We start from the raw sequence: 16,935 nt of genomic DNA on the forward strand, positions 1-16,935 counted from the left end.
TGTTCACGGCCTAGTATGCTTCCTAGGGAAGTGTTCATGGTCAAGTTTGGAGTCTTTATGGAGTTTACGGTCTAGGTGTTGCCTAGGATTGTGTTTACGCCCCAAGGTGCTTTTCCCTTTGAGTTCACGGACAAGATACTACCTAGAGAAGGGTTCACGGCCAACCTAGGCTTCTTAGGGTAGTTCACGGCCAAAGGTGGTCCACTAAGGGGGGGTTTACGCCCAAAACACCTCCTAGGAAGGTGTTCACGGCCAAAGGTGCTTCCTTAAAGATGTTCACGGTTTTGGATGGGTCCTAGGAAGGTTTTTATGGTCTTACTCAATAGTAAATACAATTATGTTGTCCTTATAATTTAATTGCTCAAGATTGTGACACAATTACAAGTTCTTGTGTCTACACCATGTGATCCTTGTGTTGATTGCATTGTAAATTGAATCCCAAATTATTTATCCCACTTTGTCTTGCTTAACTTGTTTACTTTTCCAAAAGGTTACCTTATATGTGACTTTCAAAGTGTATACTTCCTTATACATGCACTTATGCTCCCATGGCTTTCAAGGTTCTCATTGTAATAGGGTTACAATTTAGACCTTGTTTGATCCAAATATTTCGGGTTGTCACACTCTTTAACATATTTTCATCACACAAAAAGTTAAGAAAAGGGTCGTTACAGAGGTTGGATGGTGGTTTGAAGGTTTCTTATGAAAAATCCAAGAAACTGAAGTAAAAAATTTCATCATCTGAGTCTGAGTCTTCAACGTATACCTTCTTAGGTCCTTTGCCTTTCTCATTCTTAGTACCAGTTTTAGGTCGTTGCTCTTTGTGTTTCTTAGTACCAGAAACATAGGCCACTTACTAAATGTGCAATAAAGAACTTGTTACTGATAATGACATGAGGAAAAAACCCACATACACTACAATTTCATGTTTGGACCTACGTACCTTGCACTTGCAGTGTGCCTCAACAATAATTTCCCGTGTGAAAATGTTGATTCTTCACAATCCCTTTTCAAACCCCTCTTCCCAAACGATTTGTATGCATGAAAACCCTTTTCGAGTTCTGAAAGATGATCAGGTAAGGAGAAAAAGGTGATGGATGGGTGTTTCAAGGTAAGAGGTGACCGGCTAAGGCAGGTTACCGTTTGTTAACCGGCTATTAGTCTTAAGTCGATAACTCAACGACACAAAAATGGCCACAGTGACCGAAAATTAAATTATAGGGTTTTCTCCAATTTAATGACAAAATGTTAGGACTTTTATGGTATTTGCCATTTCCAAAATGATTTAAGTTTTGCTTAATCTTAAAAGAACTATAAATTCCAATTAATAATTTATTATTATTATTATTATTTTGATTAAAATATAAATTGGAAAATAACCCGGATTTGGGGACTTACTGCTACTGTATCAAGTTCCGGTGGCCGAACGAGCAGGGATCACAGTTCAGCGTCGGAGCTGGAGCTAATCGCAGAGAGCAGTGGCATATTAGACGATTAACAGCGTGAGTTCTTCACACCAAACTGAAAGAAAAAAATAATAATTCAAGTATTCGTTAAATTTCTGAATTAGGGCTTGCAGTTGAACCATCCATCAATAATCAAGACACGTAAGTTCTTTATGTTCGTGGATTTTCCGGCTTTTACCGATTGCATTGCTGTGATCTACATCTTTTCTTGTACAGATTATAATCCCTATGCGTTCTGAAGACTATTAGCTTTAAAAATGGCTTTCGTTAATGTGATCAATTGTTGCCTCGATTCCATCAGAGAAGTAAGCTCTCTTGGCCTTCAATAGTCGCTCCCTTCTATCTTTATCTGCATATATTTCGTTAATATGATCAATAATGAACCAGTTATCTTCTTACTATTTGCTTTTTAGCCCATCTGTTTTCTCACTGTAATATCATTATTCCTGTGCTACCAAAGTTTCACTCATTGGGCCTAATGCCGATGTCTCAAGACTCAAACAGTATTCCCATGTAGAATTTTGTGAAATGCTTTTTGGAATTGTGTTTGCTTTAGAAGCAGTATTATAACTGCACACTAGGCTAAAGATGTTACAGATAATATAGATTATAATGAATATATCCATTCTGCAAAGCTTAAGTAAAGAATTATATTGCTCAAAATTTTCCATCTTTTCTAAATATCTTGTTTGTGATTTCTTTCTTGTGCTGTTCAGTTATCTGAGGAACTTAAAGGTGCAGTAGTTTATTTGGATGCGGGATGTACAGAAAGTTTCAAGTTTCTTGGGGCATTCCCTGTTCTATTGGAGATGGGTGTACTTTCTGTTTGCAGCTTGGAGAGCATGTCTTCTCTTGACATGGTAAGTATGATTTGTCTTATATTTCACATTGTAAGAAATGAACACTTCATTATATTCTAGGGTTAAATGCAAGAAATAGCAACTTTCATTGTACTATAAACAATCTATTCTATCCAATTACAGTAGGCTATGGTGCTAATGCCCTGACTAATGTTGGAACTAATGTATGAAACAAGTTAAAATGAAGTGGGGACTATGATTAGTTTCACTCTTATCATGCTTTCTTTTCCTTCTCTTTCTTCATTATGGTAATACTTTTGGACATGAAGAATAATTCCATGACTCTTTTTGCTTTCTGTTTTTAGGCGATTGATTGGAATCAGAAGAATGATGACCTCACAAAAGTAGTATTCTTCACTTGTCGCCTTCTAAGTGATGCACATCGATACATTTTACGCTGTCTAACCACACTTCAATGTGTTTCCCAGTGCACTATATACATATCTATCTCAGAGGTGCTATTCTGTCATTATATCTTTCCTTGCTATTGTAATTATTTGAACTTATTGATGCTTTGCTTTGATAAAGACGTGAATGCCCTCCTCACCAGAATTCCATCCAACTAAGCAAACCCTTAAGTTTCTTTCTTCAAAGATCCCAAATATTAGATTATTCACAACTTTTGATAACTTCACCTGATCATCATCCTTTCTGATTTTATTTCTTATTCTTGAATGGACTTCAATTTCAATTTTTTCTCTTGCTATTGCAGACAGGTCACTCAGCTTACCCGGATTCACCTTTAGGACCAGATGCTTATCATGAATATCAAATCTTACTTGTCCAAGATTACGAGGAACTCAAGAAGAAAAACAATCAAAACTCTATACACAAAAATAGCAACAAACCTAAGGAGAATCCCATCTTTGAAGATGAAGGGTGGTTGCAGCTTACCCCCCGTGAATCTGATACCCCTAAATCCCAACCTTTTTCCACTTCTAAAGATTCTTATGATGGAGGACCTAAATTGATGGCTTATGTTCATCACTTCCCTTTGATTCTATGCCCCTTTTCACCAAAGTTCTTTGTGCTACCATCTGAAGGGTCAATTTCTGAGGCGTATTTATCAGGTGATCAAGAGAATTCAATTAGTTCAGGGTTGCCTCCTTTAAGTACTGGGACTTCTCATGATGGTGAGGATATACCTCCTGGGGTTGCTCTTACTGCTCAATTTCTGTATCATTTGACAACAAAGGTAATGAGTTATTATACACTTTTGATTTCATACGTTTGTTGGGCTAGTTGGATTTCTAATTTCTATAGTAAAATTGTTACAGTATATTATAAATTTCATCATCATGATTCATGACTTTAACATTTGTTTCCAAAATCTGTAGATGGACCTAAAACTGGAAATCTTTTCGCTTGGTGATTTATCAAGAAGTGTCGGGAAGCTTATAACTGACATGTCTAGTCTTTACGATGTTGGGCGTCGTAAAAAACCCGCAGGGTTATTACTCATTGACCGAACAGTTGACCTTCTTACCCCTTGTTGCCATGGAGACACCCTCATTGACCGGATATTTTCATCCATCCCCCGTAGGACCCGCACACCCTCCGGTCCAAAGGGTACCCGTTCCCGACCCACAAACCTACTCCGCTCCCCTCTCGATCTTCAAATACCACTAACCGAAATCCTTCAAGAAATCCCACCAAAAGACCTTCATCTTCTACAAACAATCGAACCTTTTTTACAGGGTTGGAGTAATACCAATCAACTTTCCGGGAATCTTTGTTCTTCAGAAATCGAGTTGCTTTCCGGGTCTTTAATCTCAACCGAAAATTTCAACGGGACACCGTTTCTTGAATCGATTCTTGATAAAAGAACAAAAGAAGGGACCACATTAATCAAGAAATGGCTTCAGGAAACAATCCGTAAAGAAAAGATCTCTGTAAACACAAAAATTCCCCCGGGATTCGAACGTTTGATTAAATCTTTATCCAAAAACGAATCGTCTTTCACGCGAAATAAAGGGATTATCCAGCTGGCGGCCGCCACGTCACACGCGATGACCGAAAAAAACCGCGCCAAATGGGATTCCTTTATTAGCGCGGAAAAAATCCTCGCGATAAACGCCACAGACACCACCCAAAACCTTTCATCACAGATGTGCGATATAATCAACAAAAGTTTGACCCGAGAACCCGAATCTTTATTTTCAATTGAAGACGCGTTGTTGTTAACAATAACTGGATATATTTTGGCTGGTGAAAATTTCCCGACTTCGAGTTCAACAGGCCCGTTTTCTTGGCAAGAAGAACATTTTTTAAAAGAAGCTATTGTGGATGCGATTCTTGAGAATCCTGAACTTGGAAAATTTAAGTTTCTTGATGGGTTATATGATGATCTTGAAGCTAATCTGAAAAAGAAACGAGATGGGGGAGTGGCTAAAGATGATTTTGAAGATGATCAATGGGGTAGTTGGGATGAAGAAGATGGTGGTGATAATAATAATAATATGAGTAATGAGAATGCTTATAGTGATATGCAGTTGAAATTGGAGTTACGGGATCGGGTCGATAATCTTTTTAAATTTTTTCATAAATTAACGAATTTGAAGGGTGGGAAGGGAAGGGTAAATTGGGAAAGTGATAATGATCCGTATTCGAGAAAGGGATTATTGTATAAACTTGTGACAAGAATACTGAGAAAAGATGATGTACCCGGTTTGGAGTATCATTCGTCTACTGTGGGTCGGCTTTTTAAAACCGGTTTTGGAAGGTTTGGTCTTGGACAGGTATGCCAATTCTCCTACTTTGTTTAATGGAATTGTTCATTCCATTCCAATGAAAAGAAGCTGATGGAATTGGAATGTAATTGTGCAGGCAAAACCAAGTCTCTCTGATCAAAATGTTATACTGGTTTTTGTTGTGGGAGGCATGAATGCCATTGAGGTTTGTATTCAACTACTCAATTGAAAGTCTATTTTGATCTCTTTTTGTGTATTTTTGATAATGTAACTAACAAGATTTTTGTTGTGTTGTGTTGTGTATGGATTATGGAAGGTGTTTGAAGTTCAGGAGGCTTTATTGGAAAGTGGGCGATTGGATATAGAAGTGGTTCTTGGTGGAACAACTTTTCTCACTCCTACAAACATGCTTGATTTACTTTTAGGTGACTCTAGTTACATTTGATGTAATATATTATCACAACATTTTTGTCATCTTTTGTTAAAGTAATAAATCTAATATACAAATATAAAAACGGTATTTCCAAGTTTTGTGATGTGCATGATGCTTTAAACGAATTGGCTTGGTAGTTTCATTTTGCTATTGCTGATTGGACTGGACTGAACATGTTTGCTAGGGCTATTTTCGAGTATGTATGAGAAGGGTATTTCTGTCTTTTACAAATCACATATCTTATTGGTACTTGTGTAAATTTCAATTGCTTAAAATGTTGGTGACACCGAAAGTGTTTTTTATCTAATGATCGCACAACTTGTATATGTTTCCTATAATTCCTTCAAATTTCCCATTATGATTTGGATATTTTGGTTTTTGACCCAGTTCAATGTATATCTTCAAAATCATTATATCAAGATCATAAAAGTTGAAGATGTTTTTGTATATTTCGCATCAAAAGTATAAATTGATAAAAAGTTAAACATTTATTTGTTGGTAAAAAGTTAAACATTTGTGCATAAGTTAGTAAAGTGATGTTCAATCGAATGGGCGTCATGGTGGATTATTCTGTGTATTGAATCATATAATTTTCAATAAAAAAGTTGTAATTACAAACATATTTTTTATTCTTGTTTCGGGTACTTTGTCAGACGTAGATGATACTATGAACATGGTAAATGTGTATGCTCCTGTGGACTCTGATTATAGAACTAATATGTAGGTTTAGTTGCCTTAATTAAAAATGTATAGAGGTGAAATTTGAATTTCATGGGGAATTTCAATGAAGTAATGTGCAAGGAGGATAGATTTTTATCCATAGTTTGGTGATATAGTTGAAAAATTGGGATTAGTGCATATTGTTTGGTAATAAAGAGCGGGTGCTTCTTCATAAATTCAAAGTTGCCAAAAAAGTTGTTCGAGCATAGAGATATAGGAGGTGCAACTATTTGAAATTGAAGGAGATAATACTGGGAATACAATACAGGTTGATTCGAATGATTTGGAATTAGGCAATGAAGATAAATCAAATACTCAACTTGTGGGCACTGATACGTGCATGAACATGGGACCCTCTAACTATGTACCACCTGGTTGGTTTGGTCCATTCCCGTCCGCGGCTCCAAATCAAATTCCTAATGCCAGTGACATGAATATTGACCTGGCCCAGAACCTCACGAAAAAGGAGAAGATCTAGATCACTAGAATCCACAGAGGTCCCAAATCACAACTCTTTAGACCTTAACAGCGAACCACCCCCTGCACACTCCTTTGTTGACCCAGATGGTGATGAACCCTCCGATTTTCAGAACCTTAGTGAAATTGAAAAGACTTGCTTGATTGGAAGAGAAATTGGGTTCGAGGTCGATAAGGATAACCCCATTCTAGAAGAGATTTTGGGCGAGTCAGGTGAGTTAAACGTTATCCAATGAACATTATGACTTTAAATGTTCGCGGGCTGGGGGAAGATCGTAAAGAGGCGTGGGTTAGCATATTTGTCAGATCATAACTCTCGTTCATTGGTATTCAAGAGACTCAACTTGCGGATGCAGACAATATAAACGTGGCTAATTGCTGGGGTTCTGACCAATGGGATGCAGACAAAGTTCACGCAACTGGGAGATCTGGAGGCTTAATTAACATTTGGGATCCTCTTGTATTCACCTCAATTGATGTTATCAAATATCGATATTGTCTGATCAATATTGGTAATTGGGTTGGAATTGATAAACCTGTCATTCTTGCCAATATATACGGACCTCAGGCGATCCCGGAAAAGGAGAAACTGTGGGTTGATCTTCTAAACCTCATGGAAAGGAGAAAAGGAATATGGTTAATTTTGGGAGACTTTAATGCAGTTAGAAGAGCTGAGGAAAGGTTTAATTCAAACTTCTGTGCACACACTGCAATGGGATTCAACAGATTCCTACATGATGGGGGTTTGCACGATCTAAAAATGGGCGGACATAGGTTTACGTATTTTTGTCACGACGACCTAAAACTAAGTAAGCTCGACAGATTCTTGGTGTGCTCTGATTTCTTATCCATTTTTCCCAATGTTGTGGTCACAACCCTTCCTAGAGAGACTTCTGATCATTGTCCAGTTCTTTTATCGACTACATCACTTGACTTTGGCCCAACTCCATTCCGCTTTTTTAACTCATGGATGGATAGGGATGGCTTTCCGAATATTATGGCGAGTGCATGGCTCCATTTCCAAGGTTTTGACACTGCAGACTGTATGTTGGCTGCTAAACTCAAACATCTAAAGAATAAAATTAAGGAATGGAGGGCTACAGATCATCCAAAGGAGGTTGAAGAACTTAAATCGCTGAAGTCTAAGATGGTGGCTTTAGACCTCATAGCAGAATCCAGAGCTCTCACAACACCAGAAAAAGCAGACAGGAGAGACGTTTCAAGAAAATAATTGAACTGGAGAGATTTACTAGCCTCGATCTTAAGCAGAAGTCCAGAATCCGTTGGGCCACTGATGGTGATGAAAACTCGAGGTTCTTCCAGGGGTGGGTAAACAATAGGATCAGAAAGAATAATATCACGGGGATCATGATCAATAGGACATGGAGCACAAATCCAATTGAAATTAAAGCTGAAGCGCACCGATTTTTCCAAATTTTTTTTAAAGAAAAATGGCCACACAGACCCAAGTTTTCAAATCCCCTGTTTTCACGTATCTCTCAGGCTGTCAGGAACTACTTAGAAGAACCCATTTCTTTGGGCGAAATCAAGGATGCAGTATGGGCGTGTGGCAGTGAAAAGGCTCCTGGCCCTGATGGGTTTACGTTTAAATTTATCAAGGCATATTGGGATATTATGTTTGGGGACATCGCCCTTTTTGTCAAATATTTTGAAAGATTTGGAAGGCTCGATTCTTCTAGCAGCTCTTCTTTTATCTCTCTGATTCCAAAGACCAAAGATCCATTGCTTTTCAGTGATTTTCGACCAATCAGCTTGATTGGTTGTTTGTACAAAATCATCTCTACTATATTGGCATCTTGCCTCAAAAGGGTTATTGGGCATTGTATTGATGAAGTACAATCGGCATATGTGGAAGGCAGGTATATACTAGCCCCTTAATTGTGAATGAAGTATGTACCTAGGCAAAAAAAGGTCAAGAAAAAGATTTTGCTCTTCAAGGCTGACTTTGACAAAGCTTTTGACTCAGTAAATTGGAAATATTTAGACTCGATACTCATTCAAATGGGATTTGGAGAGAAGTGGAGGTTGTGGATCAGGGGGTGTATAAAGTCGGCTAGAGCATCTGTGCTTGTCAACGGTGTTCCAACCAAGGAGTTCTCAATGGAAAGGGGGGTGAGGCAAGGAGACCCCCTCTCACCATTTCTCTTTGTCATTGCCATGGAAGGACTTAATGTGGCATTGAAGACAACTTGTATCAAAGGTATCTTTAAGGGAGTTCAATTTCCCAATAATGGACCGGTGATATCTCATTTGTTGTACGCGGATGATGTACTCTTTTTAGGCGAATGGTCAGAGAGAAACATTCAAAACCTTGACCGAATTTTGAGGTGCTTTCATGTATCATCCGGCTTGAAAGTAAATTTCAACAAATCCAAAGTTTTTGGAATCGGTTCCTCAACATCAGAAGCTTCCCATTGGGCCTCCTCTTTAGGATGTGAACCTTCATGCCTACCTTTCACTTATCTAGGTGTACCTGTTGGAGCGAATATGAATCTGAAAAAAAAAATTGGAAGCCAATTATTGATAAGTTCCTGTCTAAGCTTACGTCCTGGAAATCCAAAAACCTTTCGTTTGCGGGGAGGCTCACTCTTATCATATCTGTCTTAGGTAATTTGCCTATATATTATCTCTCCCTCTTTGCTGCTCCTACGGGAATACTTAAACAATTGGAAAAAATTAGGAGGGCCTTCCTTTGGGGTGATTCAAATGACACTTCAAAAATCTGTTGGGTCTCTTGGGATAAGATTGCAGCAGCAAAGCACGATGGGGGTCTAGATGTGGGATCAATCAGGGCTCTAAACATAGCACTGATGGTAAAATGGTGGTGGCGATTAAGATCAGATCCATCTCTGCTTTGGTGTAGAGAATTGTCATGCATACATAACCTCCAATCCAAACCTGATGATCATTATGCGGATAATAGAATTGCAGGTGTATGGAAAACATAGCAGGGGCAAAAAAGGAATTGGTGAAAGTTGGAATTCCTGTTTCCGATGTAATCTCAAAATCTGTCATTGGGGGGGATCATGGAGTGGAGGTGTAGAATTGCGCCTGACGGGCTTTACTCGGTACATTGTTTGAGGAGCAGAATTGACCAAAGTATCCCAACCAACATTTCGAAAATGGACTGGTTAAAAGAGGTTCCACCAAAAGTTTCATGTTTTGTGTGGAGGGCAAAACTAGGCAGATTTCCATCGGTTGTGGCGCTTCAAAAAAGGGGAGTTTGGTTGGACTCCATAGCTTGTACATACTGTAATCATGATGAGGAATGTGGGGATCACATACTGATTAAATGTCCATTTGCAAGAGAGGTGTGGGAATGGATCCTCAAATGGTGTGGTATAAATCACACGCCATTTCACACAATTGTGGAGGTTATTGACTTCGCTGCTGGATGGGGAAATTGTCCCAAGAAAAGGCGCATTCTTCAGGTTATCTGCTATGGAACCTTGTTGAGCATTTGGAAGGCGAGGAATGATCGACTCTTTAATAACCGGCGAACATCACAAGCGAAGGTAGCAGACATGATAAAATCTCTTGTTTTCACTTGGATCAATTTTCTGGGAACTTATGGTAGGACCTTGAATTGGAGCGAATGGTGCTCAGTTCCGTTGTTATGTATTTAAGCTTTCTTTCTTGTACTTCTTAACTTTGTACTACCCCGTCTCTAGCTACTTGCTAGAGGCGGTTTCTTTATTTATATACAGTGTTGCAAAAATCGGCCTACTCGGCCGAGTACTCGGCCGATTACTCGGAATCGGCCCTCCACCGAGGGGAGTAATGTGAACTCGGCAAAACAACTCGGATTAAGTCAAAATCGATTAAAAATCAGTCAAAATTGGTCAAAAATCGGTCAACATCTCTCTAACTCGGGCCTACTCGGTATTACTCGGTCTTACTCGGGCCTACTCGGTCAAACTCGGCCAACTCGGTCAAAATCGGTCAAACTCGGTCAAAGGGTCAAAATTGTCATAAAAAGAGAAAAAATCAAGAATTCCAAGATTAATATGTATAATACACTTAATGATTTATTATTTAACACACACATGTGATTATTACTACATATATATCTTAAATTTTCAGTAATTATTTATGAAGTGAGACATTTGTGTGTATTTCTGTTTTTATGTATTCACATGTATCTAATTTTGTTATATATTTAAATCAAATTATGATTTTAACTTATGATTTTGACATATATAATTTTCCTAAAAATATTTCTACATGAATTACCGAATCCGAGTACTCCCCGAGTACTCGCTACTCCCCAGTCGGCCAAGCAGGTACCGAGTAGCGAGTTCTACAACCTTGTTTATATATATATATATATATATATATATATATATATATATATATATTTGCCGGTTCCAAAAAAAAGAGCATAGAGATATGACTGTAAAAGTAGGGAGATGTTAATGAGAGGAAAAAGAAAGAAAGGTGATGATGGTTGAAATGAGGCCCTTATCGACAATAATGGAAGAAAAGGCCTATGGATATTGAATCCATGAATTGGATATTAAACAAAAGTAAGGATTTGATGGGATATAGAGGGAGAAGAAAACACTTGCTTTTTTTCACTGTGTTATAAATGGGAATTAAAAAGATGTAGAATACATGGTTTGACTATTGTCGTGGTACTTGGGTTACTGATCCGATCAAAATCAAGGAGGTAATTTGGAACTTTTTCTCTTTGATGAATGCAAATTTTGAAAGGCCAAAGCTAATAAATCTTCGCTTTCGTATAATCTCAAAGGAAGATGAGATTTTTCTTGAAAAATCATTCTCTCAAAAAGATATTAAGAAGGGCGATCGGTGTTGTTGTGACAAAAAAACACCACGTCTGGATGGGTTCATTTTTAAAATTTTAAAAGAATTTTAGGAGCTTGTAAAAGTCAATTTCTTTGCATTTTTTTTAAAGAATTTGAGCTCATGGGTAAGTTAAATAATGGGTGTAATGCCGCCTTTATTATGTTAATTCCCAAAATTCTTGATCCCTTGACTTTAAAGGATTATAGACATGTAAATTTAATCGGATGTTTGTATAAAATTATCTTAAAAGTTAGTTTTTTTTTCTAACAGTAATTTTTATAAAAAGGAAACAACTAGCAAGAAGCTAGAAAATAAAAAAGCTAGAAAATAAAATTACAAAGAGTTTTAGAGTCAGGAGCCAAAAAAAATTTTTGGGTGTTCCTTATAAAATAATTGGTATATATCTACTCTAATAAATGAATATCCATTTTGTCACATGTCAATCTCTCATAAGTTTTGATACTTGTCATTTCTTGGTATTTTTAAAATAAATAATATCCACATGTCAATTTATAGGTTTTTTTAATTTTTTAAAATTAAAAAACCACATAATACATATAGCTATATAAGTAAAGTATTAAATATAATAAATATGATCTTAAATTGCAATAAATATATTTATTCTTTCCTTATTTTAAAATTTAATTTTAAAAAATACTTAATGTTTATATTTTGATATTTAATTTTTTTTAATTAACTCATGTAATACATGGGTCTCACACCTAGCATATATATATATATATATATATATATATATATATATATATATATATATATATATATATATATATATATATATATATACAGGAGCGGACGCAGGACTATATAGTAGGTGTTGCCGGTGGCACATTTTATAGTAGAAAAAAGAAAAAAATTGAAAATTTTGCACTAAGTCTGGAAAAACTAGGTGTTGCCGGTGCCACCGTTGGCACCATAGTAGATCCGCCATTGTGTGTGTATATATATATATATATATATATATATATATATATATATATATATATATATATATAAAAGGTCGGTCCGTTGAGTTTGAAGGCTCTATACGAAAAGTAAAATGGTCTTTTAAATACAATTTTTTTTATATATAAGTAAAATAAACCTAAAAAAGAAAAACTAAAAATAAATAAAATTATCTAAAAATGAAATTATGCAAATTTATAAAATTTAAGGTGTGAAATATGTAAAATTTGAAAACTAACTTTAGAATTGAACTTCTAAGTATGAGGACCAAAAATCTAATTTTAAAAATAAATGACTTAAAAAGGCATGTCATAAGGCCATGTAATCAATTCATAGTGTCTAAGAAAGAGATATTATGTCTTATGCAACTACAAATATTTTTTAAATAACTTGCAACAAAATAATATGTTATTTCTAAATACTAAATAAATAAATAAAAAGTTTAGGGTGGCCCTAGGCCTACCCTGGTTCTAGGGTGGCTCCGTCCTTGTTTGGAGCATTGGGTTTTGTAACCATAACATTCAAATAATAGATCTACTACCACTTATATTATAAAACCAATCAAAGGAATGCAAAACAATATTATCAGAAAAGAGAGATTCTCTTCAACTTGATATTTTGTATGGTTGCAGAAATCGGAATTAATCGGTGATTAATCGTTTGACGTTCTCCAACCGTCGATGATTAGGGTATTAATCGGAAATTTATGATTAATCGGGTTAGGCGGGATTAATCGGTCTTGGCGGGATTAATCGGTCAACAAAAGTCAAAAAAACTCAAAAAAGTAAAAAAAAAATAAAAATTAAAAAATTAAAAAATCAGCTTTTTTTTACTTCAAAATTTCAAATATTATACAAAAATGTTCATATTTTCGTATTTTTAAAACTTCAAATTACAAAATTTCTTATTTTCTAATTTTGAAGTACTTGTTTTTCTTAAGATATATTAATATTTGATTAATTTTAATATTTCATTAATAATCTATGGTCCCCGACTAATCCACGATTAATCCCCGCCAAGACCGATTAATCCCTTAACAGCGGTCGACCGTCGAGCTACCGTCGAACGATTTTTACAACCTTGATATTTTGGAAAACAACACCATTCCGAAACATCCAAAGCATCCAAATTATAGGGTGATCATAATAATGACTTTAACTGCTTTCTCTCAAAAGTGCTTGTGAATCGACCTAAAAAGCAATTGCCAAGGTAATTAGCCAAGAACAATCGACTTATATGGAAGGAAATAAATATTTTGGATGGCCCTTTGCTTATAAAGCTCGACGGAGTGGCTTCGACAATAGGCTCGGCGACCTCGGCGAACATCGGGCCGACCGAGCTCGGTTCGACAACTCGGTAGAGATGTGCCGAGTCTCTTTCTTCTTCCTCCTTCCTTCCCCCCACTCGACAACCCACCCCTCCCTTCTCCCTCTCTTCTTCTTCCGAGTTTCTTCTTCCCCTTTTTGCTGATGTGGAGTTCGACAATAGTTGCACGACTCTCTTCAGCCTAAATGAGCTTTTATTCTTGGGCTAAGAAAGTTAAAAAGAAGGTATATCACTTCGAGGTGGATTTCGACAAAACATTTGACTCTTTTTATTGGGCATTCTTAGACTCAGTTTTAGAGCAAGTGAAACTTGGGATAAAATTGAGAGGGCCAAGGATTGTCTTTACTGAGAAAGAGCATCGGTTTTGGTTAATGGTTCGCCTAAAATTGAATTTCCTATAAGAGGAGGTGGTGGGTAGGGTGATCCTCTATCTCCCTTTCCTTTTATTATTTCCATGGAGGTTCTACGGTAAACATGGTTAGTGGTCTATGTATGGTAAACATTATGAATCTTAACAGATTGGTAAGATGTTTCTATTTAGCATCCAGTGTAAAAGTTAATTTACACAAAAACAAGTTGTTATAAAAAAGATGTGGAATTGGGGTAGATAATCTAGAGGTTGCTAGACTCGTTCATGTATCTGGGGCTTCCGTTGACTATAATATGAAGCTTGCGAACAATTTATCTTCTATTGTGGACAAATTTCAAGCGAAATTAAATTTTTGGAAGGCGAAAAACCTAATTTTTGGCAGGAGGACTACACTTGTGATTTCGGTATTAGGGAGCCTTCTACTTTATTATTTTTCTCTTTTTAAGGCTCTCGAGAAGACAATTGATAAGTTGGAAGGAATTAGAATGACCTTTTTTTAGGATGGGAGATGGGTGACACAAGAAGATTTGTTAGGTTGTTTGGCATTCCATACTTCGACCCGAAAGTTGTAGTGGTCTTAGTGCTAATTGCTTGAGATTGTCAAATCTTGCAGTTATATCCAAATGGTGGTGGCGTTTGAAGACACCTAACGGGATTCGGACAAAATGCATTATCGCAATGCATCTTGTTGACAGTAAACCCATTGTAAAAAAAATCCATAAAAGGTGTGTGGCTTAATGTTGGACAAATTGATTAGGATATTTTGGATTTGGGGATTTCTTTAATAGATTTACTCAAAAGAAAAGTGGGGGCTGAAAATTTTACTTATTTTTTAAAAGAAATATTTCCGAAGTTATACACAATTGAAGCTAATAAAGATTGTCAAATCCAGATTTAAAGTGGGTGCCATTGAAAATTAATTTGTGTGGAGTTTTTTCGGGACAGGATTCCTCTCGATAGTCAATAGGAATCTGAGTTCAAGGGGCTTGGTGATCGTATCCACGGTTGCAGCTGCTTCATCCTAATTGGTGTTGTTCGTTATATTTAACACTTGTTTAGTGACTGATTCCTCTTATCCTCATGTATTTTATGTACTTCATTATGTCCAGTTTTCCACCGGTATTATTTTAATAAATTTTATTGCCGTTAATCGCTTCTCTTTTTTTGTTGTTTATATAAAACTTTCTGCAGTTCTAAATAAAAAAATAAATACGTGATTCTCGCATCAAATTGTTTTATTATAGAATTGCGGCCGCCCGCCGCCCAAACATAAAGCCGGCAAAAATCAACGTCGTAGCCCCTTCCGCGTGCCACGAGACCCACATTTCATTACTCCATTCACCCGATTGGGCGGCGCCTTTTGCCTACTCAGTCAAACCCCTCGTTGACCCCACCACACCCTGCTTCCTTTATATAAACACACACAACTGTCTCACACAGACACACAAACACACTAAAACACTTCTCTAATGGTTATGAAGAATAATGCTTCAAAGCCTGTAACAGCGGCCAAGATTCCCGGTGTGGACCAAGTACATTACCGGGGAGTAAGAAAGCGGCCATGGGGCCGTTACGCGGCGGAGATCCGCGACCCTGGAACGAAAACCCGGGTGTGGTTGGGTACTTTCGACACGGCGGAGGAAGCAGCCAAAGCATACGACACCGCCGCCATCAACTTCCGGGGCACCAAGGCAAAGATAAACTTCCCTCCATCCATAGACGACGTCGACGGCCAGAGCCCCAGCCAAAGTAGCACCGTCGAGTGTTCCACTTCTTCCCCAGATGGTCGTCCTCCGTTCCACCGGCCGTTGGAGCTTGACCTCACGCGCCGCCTAGATGTTTCAGTAGCTGGGTACCAGTTGTTTCATAATGGCGGGCAGCAGACGGTGGCGGTCGTACCCCATCCCCATGGCCATATCCATGGCCAGCCGATTATGGTGTTTATGGATCGGAGTTATCCGTACTTGTATCATCAGTACAATCCGAAGATTGAACAGGAACATGTGAACAGATTTAATGGAGTTTTGAGCGAGTCGGACTCTTCATCGGTTGCAGATTGTAGCGCCCCTTGTGATACAAGCATGTCGAGAAGAGAGCTTAATCTTGATCTAAATTTAGCGCCACCGGCGGTAGATGTTTAAGAAGATAGATGATAGATAGCTGTGTACTTGGTAATAGACCGAACCGGGTTCAAAATGAATCGTCTGCAGGGTAGACCGGTTCGGGTCATTTGTTTGAGTATTTTAGATTAGAACGGTGGGGTTTTTTTTTGACGGGCAGACCGGATTTTGTGCAACTCCCTTTCTCGACCGGTTAAATTTTATGTAATTATTCAGTATTTTATTAGGAAATTTATAATTCTTAATATAAATTATGCATTTTTGTAATTTTTGAATTTCTTCTGATGTTTGTTTTTGTAATTTTAGGTATAGTTATTGAAGTATTTCATTTGCAAGTTTATATAACTGGATAAACAATCAAATATTTTATGAAAAAATGGAAAATAGGGCTAATAATATTAAACACATCATCCTTTATTTTATCTAACCAAAAAACCCTTTATAATAGTGGACGGAGTCGAGGCGCAGGTCGGTAGTTTTTGGGGCAACGACGGCGAGTTTGTGGTACTGTCAAGCAGGCGGGTCAAGCGGATGGAGGTAATAATGCATGTCAGCGGCTTTAAGAACCCGTTCAATCATTTACTACCTCATGCATTGTGTATTTGTACTCTTGCTTTAAGACTTGTAACAAAATAATTTTGCATGCATGTTTTTAAAACAGTTTGTGAATGAATTTTTGT

At 37.2% G+C, this 16,935-nt stretch overlaps 3 protein-coding genes across 4 annotated transcripts; all 3 read left to right on the forward strand.

Moving 5' to 3' along the window:
• Positions 1-1,399: 1,399 nt before the first annotated feature.
• Positions 1,400-5,547, forward strand: LOC145107389 (vesicle docking protein). Of its 2 annotated transcripts, none has more exons than XM_079044263.1 (8): positions 1,400-1,607; positions 1,683-1,771; positions 2,183-2,326; positions 2,632-2,781; positions 3,039-3,521; positions 3,664-5,064; positions 5,153-5,221; positions 5,333-5,547. In XM_079044263.1, the coding sequence occupies exons 2-8, from the start codon at positions 1,724-1,726 to the stop codon at positions 5,459-5,461; spliced, it is 2,424 nt and encodes an 807-aa protein (XP_078900389.1). In that variant the 5' UTR covers positions 1,400-1,607; positions 1,683-1,723; the 3' UTR covers positions 5,462-5,547. The 2 variants fall into 2 exon arrangements, with proteins under 2 accessions (XP_078900389.1, XP_078900390.1); XM_079044264.1 differs by having other exon boundaries at positions 1,400-1,502.
• A 569-nt stretch (positions 5,548-6,116) lies between these two features.
• LOC145105031 (uncharacterized) lies at positions 6,117-7,877 on the forward strand. The gene is made up of 4 exons (XM_079042171.1): positions 6,117-6,125; positions 6,438-6,543; positions 6,734-6,859; positions 6,982-7,877. The coding sequence occupies exons 1-4, from the start codon at positions 6,117-6,119 to the stop codon at positions 7,875-7,877; spliced, it is 1,137 nt and encodes a 378-aa protein (XP_078898297.1).
• Positions 7,878-15,581: 7,704 nt separating this feature from the next.
• Positions 15,582-16,522, forward strand: LOC145107390 (ethylene-responsive transcription factor 4-like). The gene has a single exon (XM_079044265.1). It carries the CDS (start codon positions 15,605-15,607, stop codon positions 16,274-16,276), a length of 672 nt encoding a protein of 223 aa, XP_078900391.1. The 5' UTR covers positions 15,582-15,604; the 3' UTR covers positions 16,277-16,522.
• The last annotated feature ends 413 nt before the right edge of the window (positions 16,523-16,935 follow it).

This window comes from Lactuca virosa, chromosome 4, assembly GCF_052849685.1.
Source record: "Lactuca virosa cultivar CGN04683 chromosome 4, Lactuca_virosa_CGN04683_v6, whole genome shotgun sequence".
Classification (NCBI taxonomy): Eukaryota; Viridiplantae; Streptophyta; class Magnoliopsida; order Asterales; family Asteraceae; genus Lactuca; species Lactuca virosa.